The 13064-nt window shown below is 46.4% G+C and overlaps 2 protein-coding genes across 4 annotated transcripts in view; one reads left to right on the top strand and one right to left on the bottom strand.

Annotated features, from left to right (window-relative positions):
- Positions 1-13064, top strand: part of NAA38 (N-alpha-acetyltransferase 38, NatC auxiliary subunit) — a 24121-nt gene extending 11057 nt beyond the window's left edge. The window contains exons 3-5 of one of the 3 annotated variants that reach the window (XM_059996455.1): positions 12011-12365; positions 12550-12733; positions 12906-13064. In XM_059996455.1, coding sequence (XP_059852438.1) covers positions 12285-12365; positions 12550-12733; positions 12906-13018 — 378 coding nt within the window. In that variant the 5' untranslated portion in view covers positions 12011-12284 and the 3' untranslated portion in view covers positions 13019-13064. Of the gene's footprint in view, positions 1-11897; positions 12734-12905 lie in introns of those variants that run through there. The other 2 variants (XM_059996453.1, XM_059996454.1) reach the window with 2 other exon arrangements.
- On the bottom strand, positions 10101-11742 carry CYB5D1 (cytochrome b5 domain containing 1). Its single transcript, XM_059996457.2, has 4 exons — positions 11448-11742; positions 11278-11354; positions 10929-11147; positions 10101-10331 (listed from the first exon to the last, which is right to left on the bottom strand). The coding sequence occupies exons 1-4, from the start codon at positions 11605-11607 to the stop codon at positions 10101-10103; spliced, it is 687 nt and encodes a 228-aa protein (XP_059852440.1). The 5' UTR covers positions 11608-11742.

Here is a 13064-nt window from a genome sequence, read left to right as displayed (position 1 = left end):
ACTTGAACACCCCCTTCTTGAAATAGTCTTTGTGATCTGTGTGAGTCTGTGATCTCACATCTGCTCATACTTCTGTTGCTGCCTTTTAGCTAAATCCTTTCCTTTGCTATTCATTGAGTAAAGGGGATACCTTAAGAAGAAAAGGAAGGGATTTCCCTGGCGGTCCAGTGGTTAAGACTCTTCCTCAACCAGGGATCGAACCTGCGCCCTCGGCAGTGAAAGCACAGAGTCCCAACCACTGGACCGCCAGGGAATTCCCTCCCAGTTTCTTTTAGACCTGCTTTGATTGACCACTATGATGGAAACAATATAACAGTCCTATACAAAATGGCAAAAACCAAACATTTTTTTCCCCTTTGACATTGCCTTTTAACAGTTTCTTAATAGGTTTTCACTGACTGGCCAGCCAGAATGCCTTGCTTTCCACCTACTGTTAAGCCCTGGTTATTTCAGCAGAACTGCCCTGACACCTTTCCTGGCGAGCCCCAAGCTGTCATCCTCCTGCCCCTTTGCTTGCTCCTGGGCCCTTTCCCCACCTATCTCTCTGGATAGGGAGAGTTAATTTCAGACTAAATTGGATATGATTAGTAAATTAAAATTGACTAATTTTTTTTTAAAAAGGTGCTGTATTCCCAAACTATATAACTTCTAAAATGTATTCCAGAGCCAAGTAATGAAGTTATTCACTGCCTCCCTCAGAGGAAGAGTTTGAGCTGTGGATTCAGGTAGCACCTGGAATCCAAGTTCCGCCACTTACTAACAGTAACCCTGGGCAAGCAGCTTATCCCTCAAGTCTCAGCTCCCTTATCTGTCAAACAGGGATATTAATGCCTACCTCACATGGCTGTAGTGAAGATTTTGAGCTAACTTACATAAAGCACTGGCTGTAAGGCACTTGAGAGTTGGTAGCTAGTGTTCTGAACAGTCACGTTTACTATTCGCCATTTCTCACTTCAGAGGGATTCACTTAAGATGCTTGTAAGGTGAGAGGATTGACAACCTGGGTTATGAATAACACCTTAAACTGAAGGAGCAAAGGGCCGACTTTAGTTATTCTTGTTCCCAATAGTTGCCCCATTTCCTTGCTTTCCCCTGCTTTATTTAAATAAGATCAACTCTGGTATGATATGAAACAAACCACATTTTACTATACTCAGTTCTCCCAGTAGAGGCACAAACACTGTTGTTAGGTTAGAAACCAAATGTTAGTCACAGATACGGTCTACTAATTTCCTAATCATGACAGATGTTCCCTAGATGCTGAATAGTGTGGAATCTCAGGAAATCCCAAGGGAAGCATTCATTACTAAATAAAGAATGGCTAGCACAAGGAGAGGGAAGAAAACTAAAAATTTCGAGTGCCTGTCCCAAGGGCCTTTAGTACTGCTGGGCATTTCCCCATACCTTATATTTAATCTTCTCAACCACAGTGTAAGGTAGCTTCTTTTTAAGTGACCTTGTCCTGGTTCATGCCTGTTGCCCTTAGTGAATCCTTACTTCTATTGTTCATATTTTGTGATTGAAGAAATGGAATCTAAAAGAAGAAAAGTATTCTGTCCATAGTTACAAAGCCAGAAAACTCCTCCCTGTGCAGCTGGATTTCTTCTGTGAAGCCCTCATTCATACCTCATCCATCTACTGTCTGACTTCTCTAACACACCACTGTTTTGCTGTTCAGTAAATGTGTGGATGCTCAAGTCCTCACCTTACTTGACTGTGTGACATTTCACACTGTTTACCATTCCCTCCTCTCAAATACTCTCTCTTTCGCTTCCCAGGCACCGTTTTCCAGGGTCTCTCTCACCACTTTGGCTCGTACTTCTGAGTCTCCTTCTCCTCCCCTCCCTTAGGTATTGTTCCTCCCAGGCCTTGCATGTAGATCACACTTTATTCTTTGAGGTGATCTCATCCTTGACTTTGGTTGACAGTTACTCACTGCGGGTAATTCCCAAACCTTTAACTCTAGCCGAGAGCTCTATTCAGGATATCGTACCACATATCTGGTAAGATCTGGACATCTGTGTTTCCATGTCCTGGAGTTACTTCAGATAGCTAACTAAAAACACATCATCTTCCTTCCCCATGAAACTGTTCTTCCAAGCATTTCCCTCCTCTGTCAGTGGATTCATCATCCTCCACCCAGGCCAGAAACTTGGGTGTCATTCTTGACACTCCCTCTGCCTCAGACCCCCTCCCAATAAATTATTGAGTTGTGTAATTCTCTCTTAACTTCCGTTTATCTCCTCTGATCTCCACTGCCACTAACTCACCTCATTCCGGCCACCTTCATCTCTTTCCTGGACTGCTGCAATAGCATCAGTCTCCCTGTCTCCACTCTCTCCTCTCTTTTTCTCCCCTCCAATCCATCCTCTCTTGACATTCAAAAATGCAATTCTGATCGTGACATTCTCCTTATAAAACCCTTAACCTTGAATTGTACACTTTAAAAGGGTGAATTTTATAGTATGTGAACTGTATCTCAATTAAAAAAAAAACTTAACCTGATTTACAAAGTCTCGCAGGACCTAGTCTGGCCTCCATGTCTCTTACTGCCCACTCTCTTCAGGCCTCCCATCTCCTCTTGGCTTTACCGTTCTGCATTTCCTTCTGCGTCTGAGCTCTCCACATACTCTCACTGCCAAACTCTGCGCTCTTCATGCTGTTTACTCTCCCTCCTTACCCACTCTCACTTCTTCGCTTGGCTGCCTCCTCGTACTTCCGGTCTCAGCTTTAGATGATGTTCTCCAGAAAGCCTTCCCTCATCTCCCCAGACTGGGTGTAGATATTCCCAAGGCATTTCTCTGAGAAAGTGACATTTAAGCAAAGCCTTTAAGGGGCAGGAGTTGGCCAGGTGATGAGTGGAGGGTGGAGTGTCCCATGCAGAGGAACAGCATGTGAGAAGGCCCTGGCAGAAAGGAGCTTGGGGGAGTGTCAGAAACTGAAAGGCCAACAGGGAGATAAAGAAGGGGCTTGGGCAGGGGGGAAAGGATGGATTGGGTGTTTGGGATTAGCAGATGCAAATTATTATAAGTGGAATGGACAGAAAACAAGGTCCTACTGTATAGCACAGGGAACTATATTCAATATCCTGTAATAAACGATAATGGAAAAAAAGATGAAAAAGAATGTGTGTGTATATGTGTATGTGTGTGTGTGTGTGTGTGTATATATTTACATACATGTACACACACACATATATAACTGAATCACTTACTGTATAGTAGAAATTAACACAACATTGTCAATCAACTATACTTCAATAAAATAAATTAAAGATATAAAAAAAGAAGAGCCTGGAAGAGGCAAATCATGCAGGGCCTTGTGGACAACCGTAAGGGTGTCCTATGTCCTCTTAAGAGGAGTTGGAAGCCTTTGAAGACTTTAAACGGGGGAACTTTAAAAGCTTCCCCTTAAGGACCTACTGTAGAGCACAGGGAGCTCTACTCAGTACTCTGTCATGACCTATATGGGAAAAGAATCTAAAAAAGAGTGGATATATGTATATGCATAACTGATTCACTTTGCTATACAGCAGAAACTAACACAACATTGTAAATCAACGATACTCCAATTAAAAACAAAAAAGCAAACAAAACTTCCCTTGGCCGCTTTATATAAGTAGAAGCAAGGTGAAAAGAGGCTCACAAACTTCTCTGAATCTCCCACTAACCTGTAAGCTCCTCGAGGGCAGAAATTATGTCTTCTTATTTAGTGTATTCACAGAGTCCAGAATTGTGCCTGATACACAGCAGATGCTCAGTATTAGGTTAATGAATTGAATAAATGGATGGTGGGGCCAGGATTCCAACTTTGGTTTTCAAGAAAGACTCAGCACTCCGCTCCTACCCGAGACTGATTGGATATCCCTCCTTTTGCCTCCAGTGCATCTGTGGTCAATTGTATTTTCCAGAAATGGCTACAAAAACAACTCACATCCAGCATGCTCTTATTACAGTGTGACTTTGACACTCTTCCCACTGAAAAGTGAGGTCTAGTTCTTTCCCCTTGGATTTGAGGTGAGGTTATAAAAGGTGCTTGAGGCTCCTCCTGGTTCTCTTGGGACACTTGCTCTTGGAACCCAGCTACCATGCTATGAGGAAGCCCAAGCTGCCCTGAGAATGGGGTCTTCATGGAGAAGAATCCGTAGACAGCACCAACTTGCCAGCCATTTGTGAGTGAGCCATTTTGAAAGTGAATTCTCCAGCTTCTAGTAATCCAACCAGTTGATGCCTTTTGGAATGGAAATGAGCTGTCCTCACTGAACCCTGCCCAAATTACAGACTCATTAGCAAAATAAACGATGGTGGTGGTTTGAAGCCACTTAAGTCTTGGGATGGTTTTGTTAAGCAGCAGTAGGTGACTAGAACAGCAGCCTATGTTTGTCATGCAGGGAGGTGATGCCACTCAGTGGTTAAGTGGGTGGCCTATGACTGTCTTGTTTCAAAGCCCACCTTTGCTGCTTAGTATGACCTTTGGCAAGTTACTTAACCTCTCTGTGCTTCAGTCTCCTTCTTTCTTCAGTGTAAGTAAAAACAGTATTTAAGTTTGTTATGATGATTAAGTGATTAATGCAGGTAAATGCAGAACTACAGGTAATACAGATCAGTCTTTGTGATTATCTCAGGCAAGTCTCTGATCATTCAGCCATCACTGTCTCTTGTAATTCTGTTTCTTTGTCTTTATAGTACTTTTGGTATTTGTGTGTGTGTGTGTGTGTATATAATGTGTTCATATATGTATATGTGTATATACACATACATAATATATAGCTTTTAGCACTATCTGAAATGATCTTGTCTACATGTTTTTTTATCCCACCAGAGTATAAGTCCCAGTAACACAGGAACCTTGCCTGTCTCATTCACTGCTGTATCCCCAGTACCTGGAACGGTACCTGGCACAAAGTGCTTATTAATAACTTTTTTGTTAATGAATGGATGAATAGCACTTTCATACTTCTTGTGGAAGACATCACTAGTTCCTACCCAGTATCCCTTCTCATTCCACAGTAGTGGTCCCTGGTTTTGTTGTGGATGTCAATACAAAATACTGTCCCAGACTCCCTTGCAGCTAAGGGTCATTGTGTAATACATGTCCTATCAATGAGACGTAGTCAAAGTTCTGCTAAGGATGTCTGGGAAAATTTTTTGCTTTGATTTAGGCACTGCCCTTTCATCCTTCCCCTCTTCCTCCTTCCTGCCCACAATACGGACAGGAAGTAGAGCAACCAAAAAGGAGATAATCATGAAGACAAAAACAGGAGCAACCTGTGATGTTGATGAACTATCTAGTGGAGTCACTACACCACAGACTCTCTCATTATGTGAGAAAATTTAACCCTTTATAGTTAAGCCCCAGCTCAGCCTTCTGTTACTTGCAGCCAAATACATTCTCACCTGATACACTGTGGTAGAGTAATATCTACTCCTATAGGCTGTTCATTAAGGGCAAGGAAATATTTCCTCCTCCTTACTGTTCTCTAGGAGGACTGGAAGAATTTATCAGCACAAATGTCACTCACTGTCCAGATCTCTTCTGCTCTCTTCAAATAGTGAGAGTGGGCAAGTAGCAAGGGACACCACAGTATCTGAATATATTTGACTCCTGAGTTCACATATTTCAAGTAGTGGGGGTTACATTTGCCATTCATTCCTGAAACAAGCATGTATTTATTGCCACTCTATGCCAGACATTATATGGCTGTTGGGGATACAGAGATGATTAAGTCAGATGATTGAAACTGGATGCCCAAGTTCCCACTAAACATTAAGCTCCCAAAGGGTGGGAGCTGGGCGGCTCCCAGTAAGAAAGGGACTTAATTCTAGCAGTGTCTCATCCATATTGTTCCTCGTCTCAACCTTCTTGACCCCTGATCCCATTTTAATGGCCTCAGTTCACTTATTCACTCACCACCTTTTGTGTGTGTGAGTGTTTCCCTGGGAAATAGATATGGACTGCATATCTATTTGTATTTTGAATGCTTAATCTTTGACTTCCAAGACCATTCAGGTTTCAGATTGTCTGCTTTCTCTACAGCTAAGCCTCCATGCACTCTTGCTGCTCCATCATAAAGTGGCTGTTCTCCCATTATCAACACATCTATGTAGTTAATCTAAACTCAGCTGTGGGGACTGGGTACATTAACCTTATCCTGATGTCATGACTCGGTGTTATGGTCCCAAGTCCAAATGATAGATCCCCTCACTCAGCTCCAGGGTATGTACAGATCAGAATTTGGGGCAGTAAAATGTTTCAGACTAGTTATAAACTTAGCCCCAAGGCTTCAAGTTTTAGGAATTGCCGCCATGGGAACACAGGTGTATCAGGTTGAAGTAGACCATTGAGGCAGGTGCCAGGAATCCAGGAACCACATTGTATTGTCACCTTTGATATTTTACTTTTGAGGGTCTTTATTATTGTGCTTGTGTGTGTACTATTTCAGGGGCAGGGGGTTGGGCCATTTTGAGACTGATGGAAATTACAGCACCCTTCTCCAAGATAATACACATCTGCGCGCGCGCACACACACACACACACACACACACACACACACACACAATTTAGAAGTCATTTCTGGAGGCCCAGGTTAAGAACCCAATTGTGATTTGCCATGAAGGTGGAAACTTTTCTGTACCCTAATTTGGTCCTTTACCATGTACTATTTTCATTTACCTTTTCATGTGTGTATGTTTTAGCCCATTGAGTGAGCAAGCTTCCTGCAAAGAACATACACCTTTTTATGACCCCCAATGATACTTGATATAGTGACTGAGCCTTGTGGGAAATATTTGCAAATTGAGTTCTTTGAAGCTGCTACGATTTACTGAGGACAGGCAACGTTCCTTTCAATATACCACCCACCACCCGACCTCCCTACGAAATGGAAGAGATCACTACCAAAGGACCTACAGTCATGTTCTATTTACTTCCTAGGTTTTAGGACTGGGCACTATTTACATACTCCTCATGCAAATATACAGTCTTGGATATTTAGAGAACCAAGGTAGTGCCTAGTAGAAAGCTTTATACAAACAAAACAAAACAAAACCCTCTAAGAATAAATGAACATACTCTATTATCTTAAAAATCTGTGATCTTTATTCCTTCCATAGTTCTGTGCCTCACCCTGTACATACCCACACCTGTAATCAGACCCCTTACTTGTCCTATCCCGTGAGTTTTATTTCCCAAACTACACTCCTTTCCTGGCATGTGCTTATGGAAAAAATTAAAAATAGGAATAAACCTAATGCTAATGGAATAGTGCCCATGTTGTTTTCCCTTTTTTCTGATCCTTCCCTCTCACCTGTACGTTTCCACAGGCTACCTTTAATCCTAACCTGTTTAGAACTTGGAAGTGTTTTCCCTCATCCGGGCCCCTTTCCCTTCACTCTGTAGGAGACTACAGCCACCTGGTGGCCATGTAGAGAAAAGACAGGTCGATTGCCTCAAAAATCTGGTGAGAGGAAGAACCTCTATGGAGTAATTTTTGGTCTTGGATCTATGGCGAACAAGGAAAGAGAAACCTGTGGATAGAGATGACAGCATAGGATCCAGACATCCTATTTCTTGGTCCCACCTTGCCCCCCACCAAGGACACAACATCCCATCCACTAGTTATTAGAGGCAGAGGAATTCACTTAACATTTGAGTTCATTCAGTCAAAATTTATTGAGCAGCAACTGTGTGCCCAACACTGGCAATACAGCAGTGAACAAGATGGACACGATCTCTGCCCTCATGAGTTTACAATCTAGCAGCCAGCCAGCCAATTACATCCATAATTTTAACATTACTATTGTAATAAGCACTCTGAAATTTAACAGAAAGTCCTGACCTGCATCGAGAAATCAGCAAAGTCTCTGTGAGGAAGAAACATGTAGGATTAGCAAGGTGGGAGATGGAAGAGTGTTGTAAGCAGAGAGAACAGCCTGTGTGCCGGCTCTGAGGCAAGAAAACCTTTAGTGAACAGAAAGCCAGTGAACAAAGAGGGGTGATGCAAGGTAGAGGCTGATATATGCAAGGTCTTTGGATTTAGCACTTGATTCCAAAAGCAGCTAGAAGCCACTGAAGAATCTGAAGGAGGAAAGTTAGATGTTTAGGTTTGTTTTTCAGAGCTCACTCTGCTGTGTGTGGAGGACAGAAGAGGAAATGGGAGGACTGGTTAGGAAGTTATCGCAGCAGTCCAGACCAGAGGTGATGATAACAGCTTCGAGAAAAGAAGATGGATCCCAGAGATGTTTAGGAGATAGAATCTACTTAGAGAGTGACTGGGTGTGTGAGGAAAGGGATGTGTTTCTGGCGAGAGGTACTAAAGTAGGAAACCCTGGAGGAGGGACGAGTTTGGGCAGATCCCATAGGCACAGGCCCTGAGGCTGGGGTTACAGCAACAGCATAGCTTTGGTTCTCAAATAGTTTAGGGTTTAACTGAGCAAACAAGATACACATGAAACAACTGCAGGTGGATACAGATGTCTTCACCTCTGTCCATGCCGTTCATAGTCAGCCCCTCAGCACACTCCTCTGCAGCCTACCCAGTGTCTCATAGGGGGCCACCTTCCACAAAGATGCACTAACATCTCTCTGCTGCTTTTTTAGCCTGCTACTGTCAAGAAATTCACCTGTGATTCTCATCTTCCCTCCTTAGGTCATAGGGGACCAAATCTGGCCACTGCCCTACATGGTTGTTCTCTTTTGAACACCAGGAGTTTTCTGACTTAATTAGCTCCTCTCTTTTTTTTTTTTTTTTTTTTTGCGGTACGCGGGCCTCTCACCGCTGTGGCCTCTCCTGTCGCGGAGCACAGGCTCCGGACGCGCAGGCCCAGCGGCCATGGCCCACGGGCCCACGGGCCCAGCCGCTCTGCAGCACGCGGGATCCTCCCGGACCCGGGCACGAACCCGCGTCCCCTGCATTGGCAGGTGGACTCCCAACCACTGCGCCACCAGGGAAGCCCCAATTAGCTCCTCTCTTTACATCACCTCTGTCAAGCCCCTTCTTGCAGAGTCACCATCTGGCAAAGTCGACCCTGTCTTCCTCATCTTTCCCTCAGAAGCACAGGCCCATCATGAATATACATGCCTACTTTTTGCTCCCCCTTCTAAAGTGTCCCAATCCAAAAGCCCTTTCCCACTCTAATTTTCCTGGAACCAGTATATACCCACCTCTTTGCCTCAGAAAAGTCAGAGGAAAGTTTTCCTACAGGATTAACCATGAAGTAGACTCATCAGCTATTACTCAGCTTACACTTGGCCTTCCCTGTGTCCTCTCTACCACTGCAGAACTGTGCTAAGTCCCTTCCAAAGGCAATAACTAAAAAAACAAAACAAAAAAGCACAACACCGCGGCTGACTACACAATAGGCCTACAGGTTCCCATTGTGCAGTGAGCCTGGACATTGAGAAGAACGTAGACTTTGGAATTGGGAAGACCTGGGTTTGCAATCTGGTTACTAAGTAGTGTGGCTTTCGCGCTATTAAATCTTACTAAGCTTCAGAAGATTTATCTGTAAGTAGTGGTAATGGTATCTGTCTTATGGATAGTTGTATTAAATGAGGTGTATAAAGCACATAGCATAATATCTAGCCTGAATTACCTGGTGGCTGCCGAATACTAGTCAGAAGAGAGATTAGCCAGTTTTATATGGCGAGTGATATAGACACTTCCTATTCCTGTCTTTGTAGATCCCATCTTCCTACAGTCATCCCATTTCCATCATTGCCAGAAAAGTTCTTCCATCCCTCATCCCTGTGTAGGACTTCTCTTTCTCTTACTATCAAAAAGTTCTGCCTGAGCTCTATCTGACTATCCTCTTCTACATCTCCATGATCTAAGATACTTTATTTTCTTGTATCATTCCTAAAAATTAATTCACTTCTAGCGTTCTTCCTAACTTTCTCAGAGTAAATTGTAACTAACCCGAGGAATAGGACCTTTACACTTCAGTAGGGAATGGGAACCTCAGGCCAGCTCCCAGAGTAGAATGGAGGTCTAGGTCCAGGTACCGCCCTCCCTGCCCCATCCCCATCTCTTTTCCTACAGGTCACAGAAACAGCTAAACTCAAAATATGTCTTGAGCCTACATGAGCATACATCTCTCTTTCTATAGCTCTGTGAGGTCATCACTGAAGTACAGCAGTACTGCAGGTGTGTAGAGCGTACTGTCCATATTGAGATAATCAAATTCTTCCTCCTCATCCCGGATACCATTCTCTTCCAGGGTATAATCCATGTTCAGGTTCTTCCCTTCATATTTCCATGTGTAGCTGGCAGCATGTGCGTTATAGAGGAGGTAGCGGTGTAGGATTTCCCACATTGATTCCAGGGCCCCCACCTGGAGAACACGAAAGCACCCCACCCAGAATTGTGGGTTGAACGAGCAAACACACACACACACACACACACACACACACACGCAAAGGCCAGGAACCCAAAGCTGGGATCAGAGTGCCTCCCTTGGCAGAGAGCAGCTTAAGGCGCTCCACAGTCCCAGAAATAAAGTTGGAGCTCCAGCATGCAACGAATGGCCCCCAAGTCCTACCTGCCTTTATGGCAGCCACTTGTAATAAACAAATGGCCCTAAAGTCACTGCCCCCTCACCTCATCCCCACAATAGAGTAGACTAATAAGAGAGCCCAGTTGCAATTGCTGTACAAAAACACAGCGTGTAAGAGCTTCCGAGGACAACCATCACTAAGATGCACAAACTGTCACCCTGGGCTTAAGAAAAAGTCTCTTGTACCCTGTGGCCCAGCCACACCTTTAATTCCTAACCCTGGGGATGTAGGTGGTCTTCTTTCCTCAGTTACCCCTAAAAGGAAAGAAAATACAGCTCCCACCGGTTGTGGAGAGCTGCTGGCCTGCAGATCTGCTTGGAGATTTGCTGGGATTCTCGGTTCCCTCTAACCTGCCCCCGGGCACCAGTTCTCACCTCCAGAGTGTGCTCTTGCGACGTGAGCGTGTTAATGATGCGGATATTCCGGGTCTTGGCGGACAGCCGCCCCACCTCGTAACGCGACCCCTGCCACCAAGGCTTCCCGAAATCATTGGCCCAGTCCGAACGGGGCAGCTGAGGCGGCACGTGCAGAAAGCGGCCCCACGGGGTGCGGTATCTCAGGGAACCGGTCAGCGGATCTATGTGCTTGCGGATCTTTTAAGCAGGGTTTGAGGGAGGAGGGTCGGAGCAGTCACTATCTCGGGCTCTGTTTAGCCTCTGCTTTTCCTCTTCATCCCGCTCTCCAGTGACCCTCCCCCCAACCCCAGGTTCCAGCAGAACTCACGTCTCTGGTGTCTGGATCAAACCAGTGACTGATGTCCTGTCCCGCAACTTCCACGATGGGTTTCAGCAGCAGGTCTCCTGGGAAGGAGAAGCTGCCGTCAATGCTACCCATCCAAGAACCAAGCACCCCCCAAACACACCCTCGACGCTGGCCCAAAGTGTGGCGCTTACCCTTGTATTCCTGTGCCAACGGCGTTAGGTCGTACACGTTTCCCAGGTAAGACACCCAGAGGTCTTCGGGCTGGTTATGTTGGGCCACCTCAGCCGGCGTGAAATAGCGACGCTGAAAATACTCAAAGTCTGGCCCGGCCACTAGGCCCCGGCGTGCCATGGCTCTTGCTCTATCGGTCACCGACTCCTTTAGTTGCTTCCTCGCTTTTCGGCACGCACTCTCTGTTTCATCCTCCCTCTGGTCCGGGAGCTAAGGCGAGCGCGTTTATCCGCTGACATGGAAACCATTGTCCCTTTCCGGCCACCGGCCACTGAGATCAAACGCTGTAAATGGGCGAGAGGAGCGTGGGCTGCGCGTGCTCACGGGAAACGTAGTCCGATTCAGGCATTCAAGTAATTTGAGTTTTGTCCTCAGGTGTTCCGCGGGAAAGAGAACACACTCCGTTTTCATTCACAGTACCCTAGGCTACAGGGAGTATTCAGGACATACTGTCTCGCGAGGCAGAAAAACAAGGGAGGGGAGGAGTGTGATTATGAAAAAAGGTATTCTCGCTAAATTCCAGGGTTCCTTAAAGGATGTGTGAGAAACTAGAGTTGAAAATTTCTCGCGATATCTTGGTACATCCAACGTAATAGGCCTCAGTGAGCCTCAGCGCCGAAATAGAAGCTCGCGATACTTCTGCAGTTGCCGGAGACGAGGAGGAGGAGGAGGAGGAGGAGGAGGAGGAGAGGTGATCTCGCGAAAGAAAACAGGTCGGGAGCGCTCGCGAGATCTCAGACCACCGGACACCAAAGGTTCTTAGGAAGTTGAAGGGCCTGGAGGAGGCCCGGGAACAAATGGCCGCAGCTGGACCAGCCATGCTGTTGCGAGAGGAGAATGGCTGTTGCAGCCGGCGTCAAAGCAGCTCCAGCGCAGGGGTTAGCTCGGGTTTTGGGATTGAGGGGCCGTCGGGGAGCAAGATGGGGGGACGGAGGGGGAACTGCAGCTCCCGGCAGCCTCTGGGCTTCGTGTGAGCGCCCCGCGGGCTGTCGGGAGCTGTGGTTCCGCGGGCGGGCAGCAGCCGAGGCGGCGCGGTCTGAGCGCCTGTCCCGCCCCGCTCAGGACTCAGATGGGGAGCGCGAGGACTCACCGGCTACGCGCGCTAGGCAGCAGCTGGAGGCGCTGCTCAACAAGACTATGCGCATTCGCATGACAGATGGACGGACACTGGTCGGTTGCTTCCTCTGCACCGACCGCGACTGCAATGTTATCCTGGGCTCGGCGCAGGAGTTCCTCAAGCCGTCGGGTCAGTGCCCGGGGAATGCACACCCGCCTGGGAATGCGGCGAAGCCTCACGCAAAGCATTTCCGCTTAAGTGCCTGGCTGCACCCCTTATTTTCTGGGACTAGAAGTCGTGGCACAGAAGGGGCGGGGCCGACGCTGGCCTGCCTCTCTGATGCTCTGACTCTTCTTTCCAGATTCCTTCTCTGCCGGGGAACCCCGTGTGCTGGGCCTGGCCATGGTACCTGGACACCACATCGTTTCTATTGAGGTGCAGAGAGAGAGCCTGGCGGGGCCTCCCTATCTCTGAACACGATCGCGCATGCCTTTCGGACTTCATTAAATCTGTAACCGAC

The sequence above is a fragment of the Delphinus delphis genome, chromosome 19 (assembly GCF_949987515.2).
Source record: "Delphinus delphis chromosome 19, mDelDel1.2, whole genome shotgun sequence".
NCBI classification, from domain to species: Eukaryota; Metazoa; Chordata; class Mammalia; order Artiodactyla; family Delphinidae; genus Delphinus; species Delphinus delphis.
Note: the sequence above shows the minus strand (reverse complement) of the source record. Positions and strands in the feature narration are given on the sequence as shown.

Bases quoted from the DNA above. Each gene is read 5' to 3' on its own strand.
- CYB5D1 (XM_059996457.2), bottom strand. From the start codon at position 11,607: ATGGCACGCCGGGGCCTAGTGGCCGGGCCAGACTTTGAGTATTTTCAG. The intron at 11,148-11,277 runs GTGAGTTCTGCT...CCTGCTTAAAAG, and splicing joins TTGATCCAGACACCAGAGAC to ATCCGCAAGCACATAGATCC. The intron at 10,332-10,928 runs GTGAGAACTGGT...CGTGTTCTCCAG, and splicing joins CGCAAGAGCACACTCTGGAG to GTGGGGGCCCTGGAATCAAT.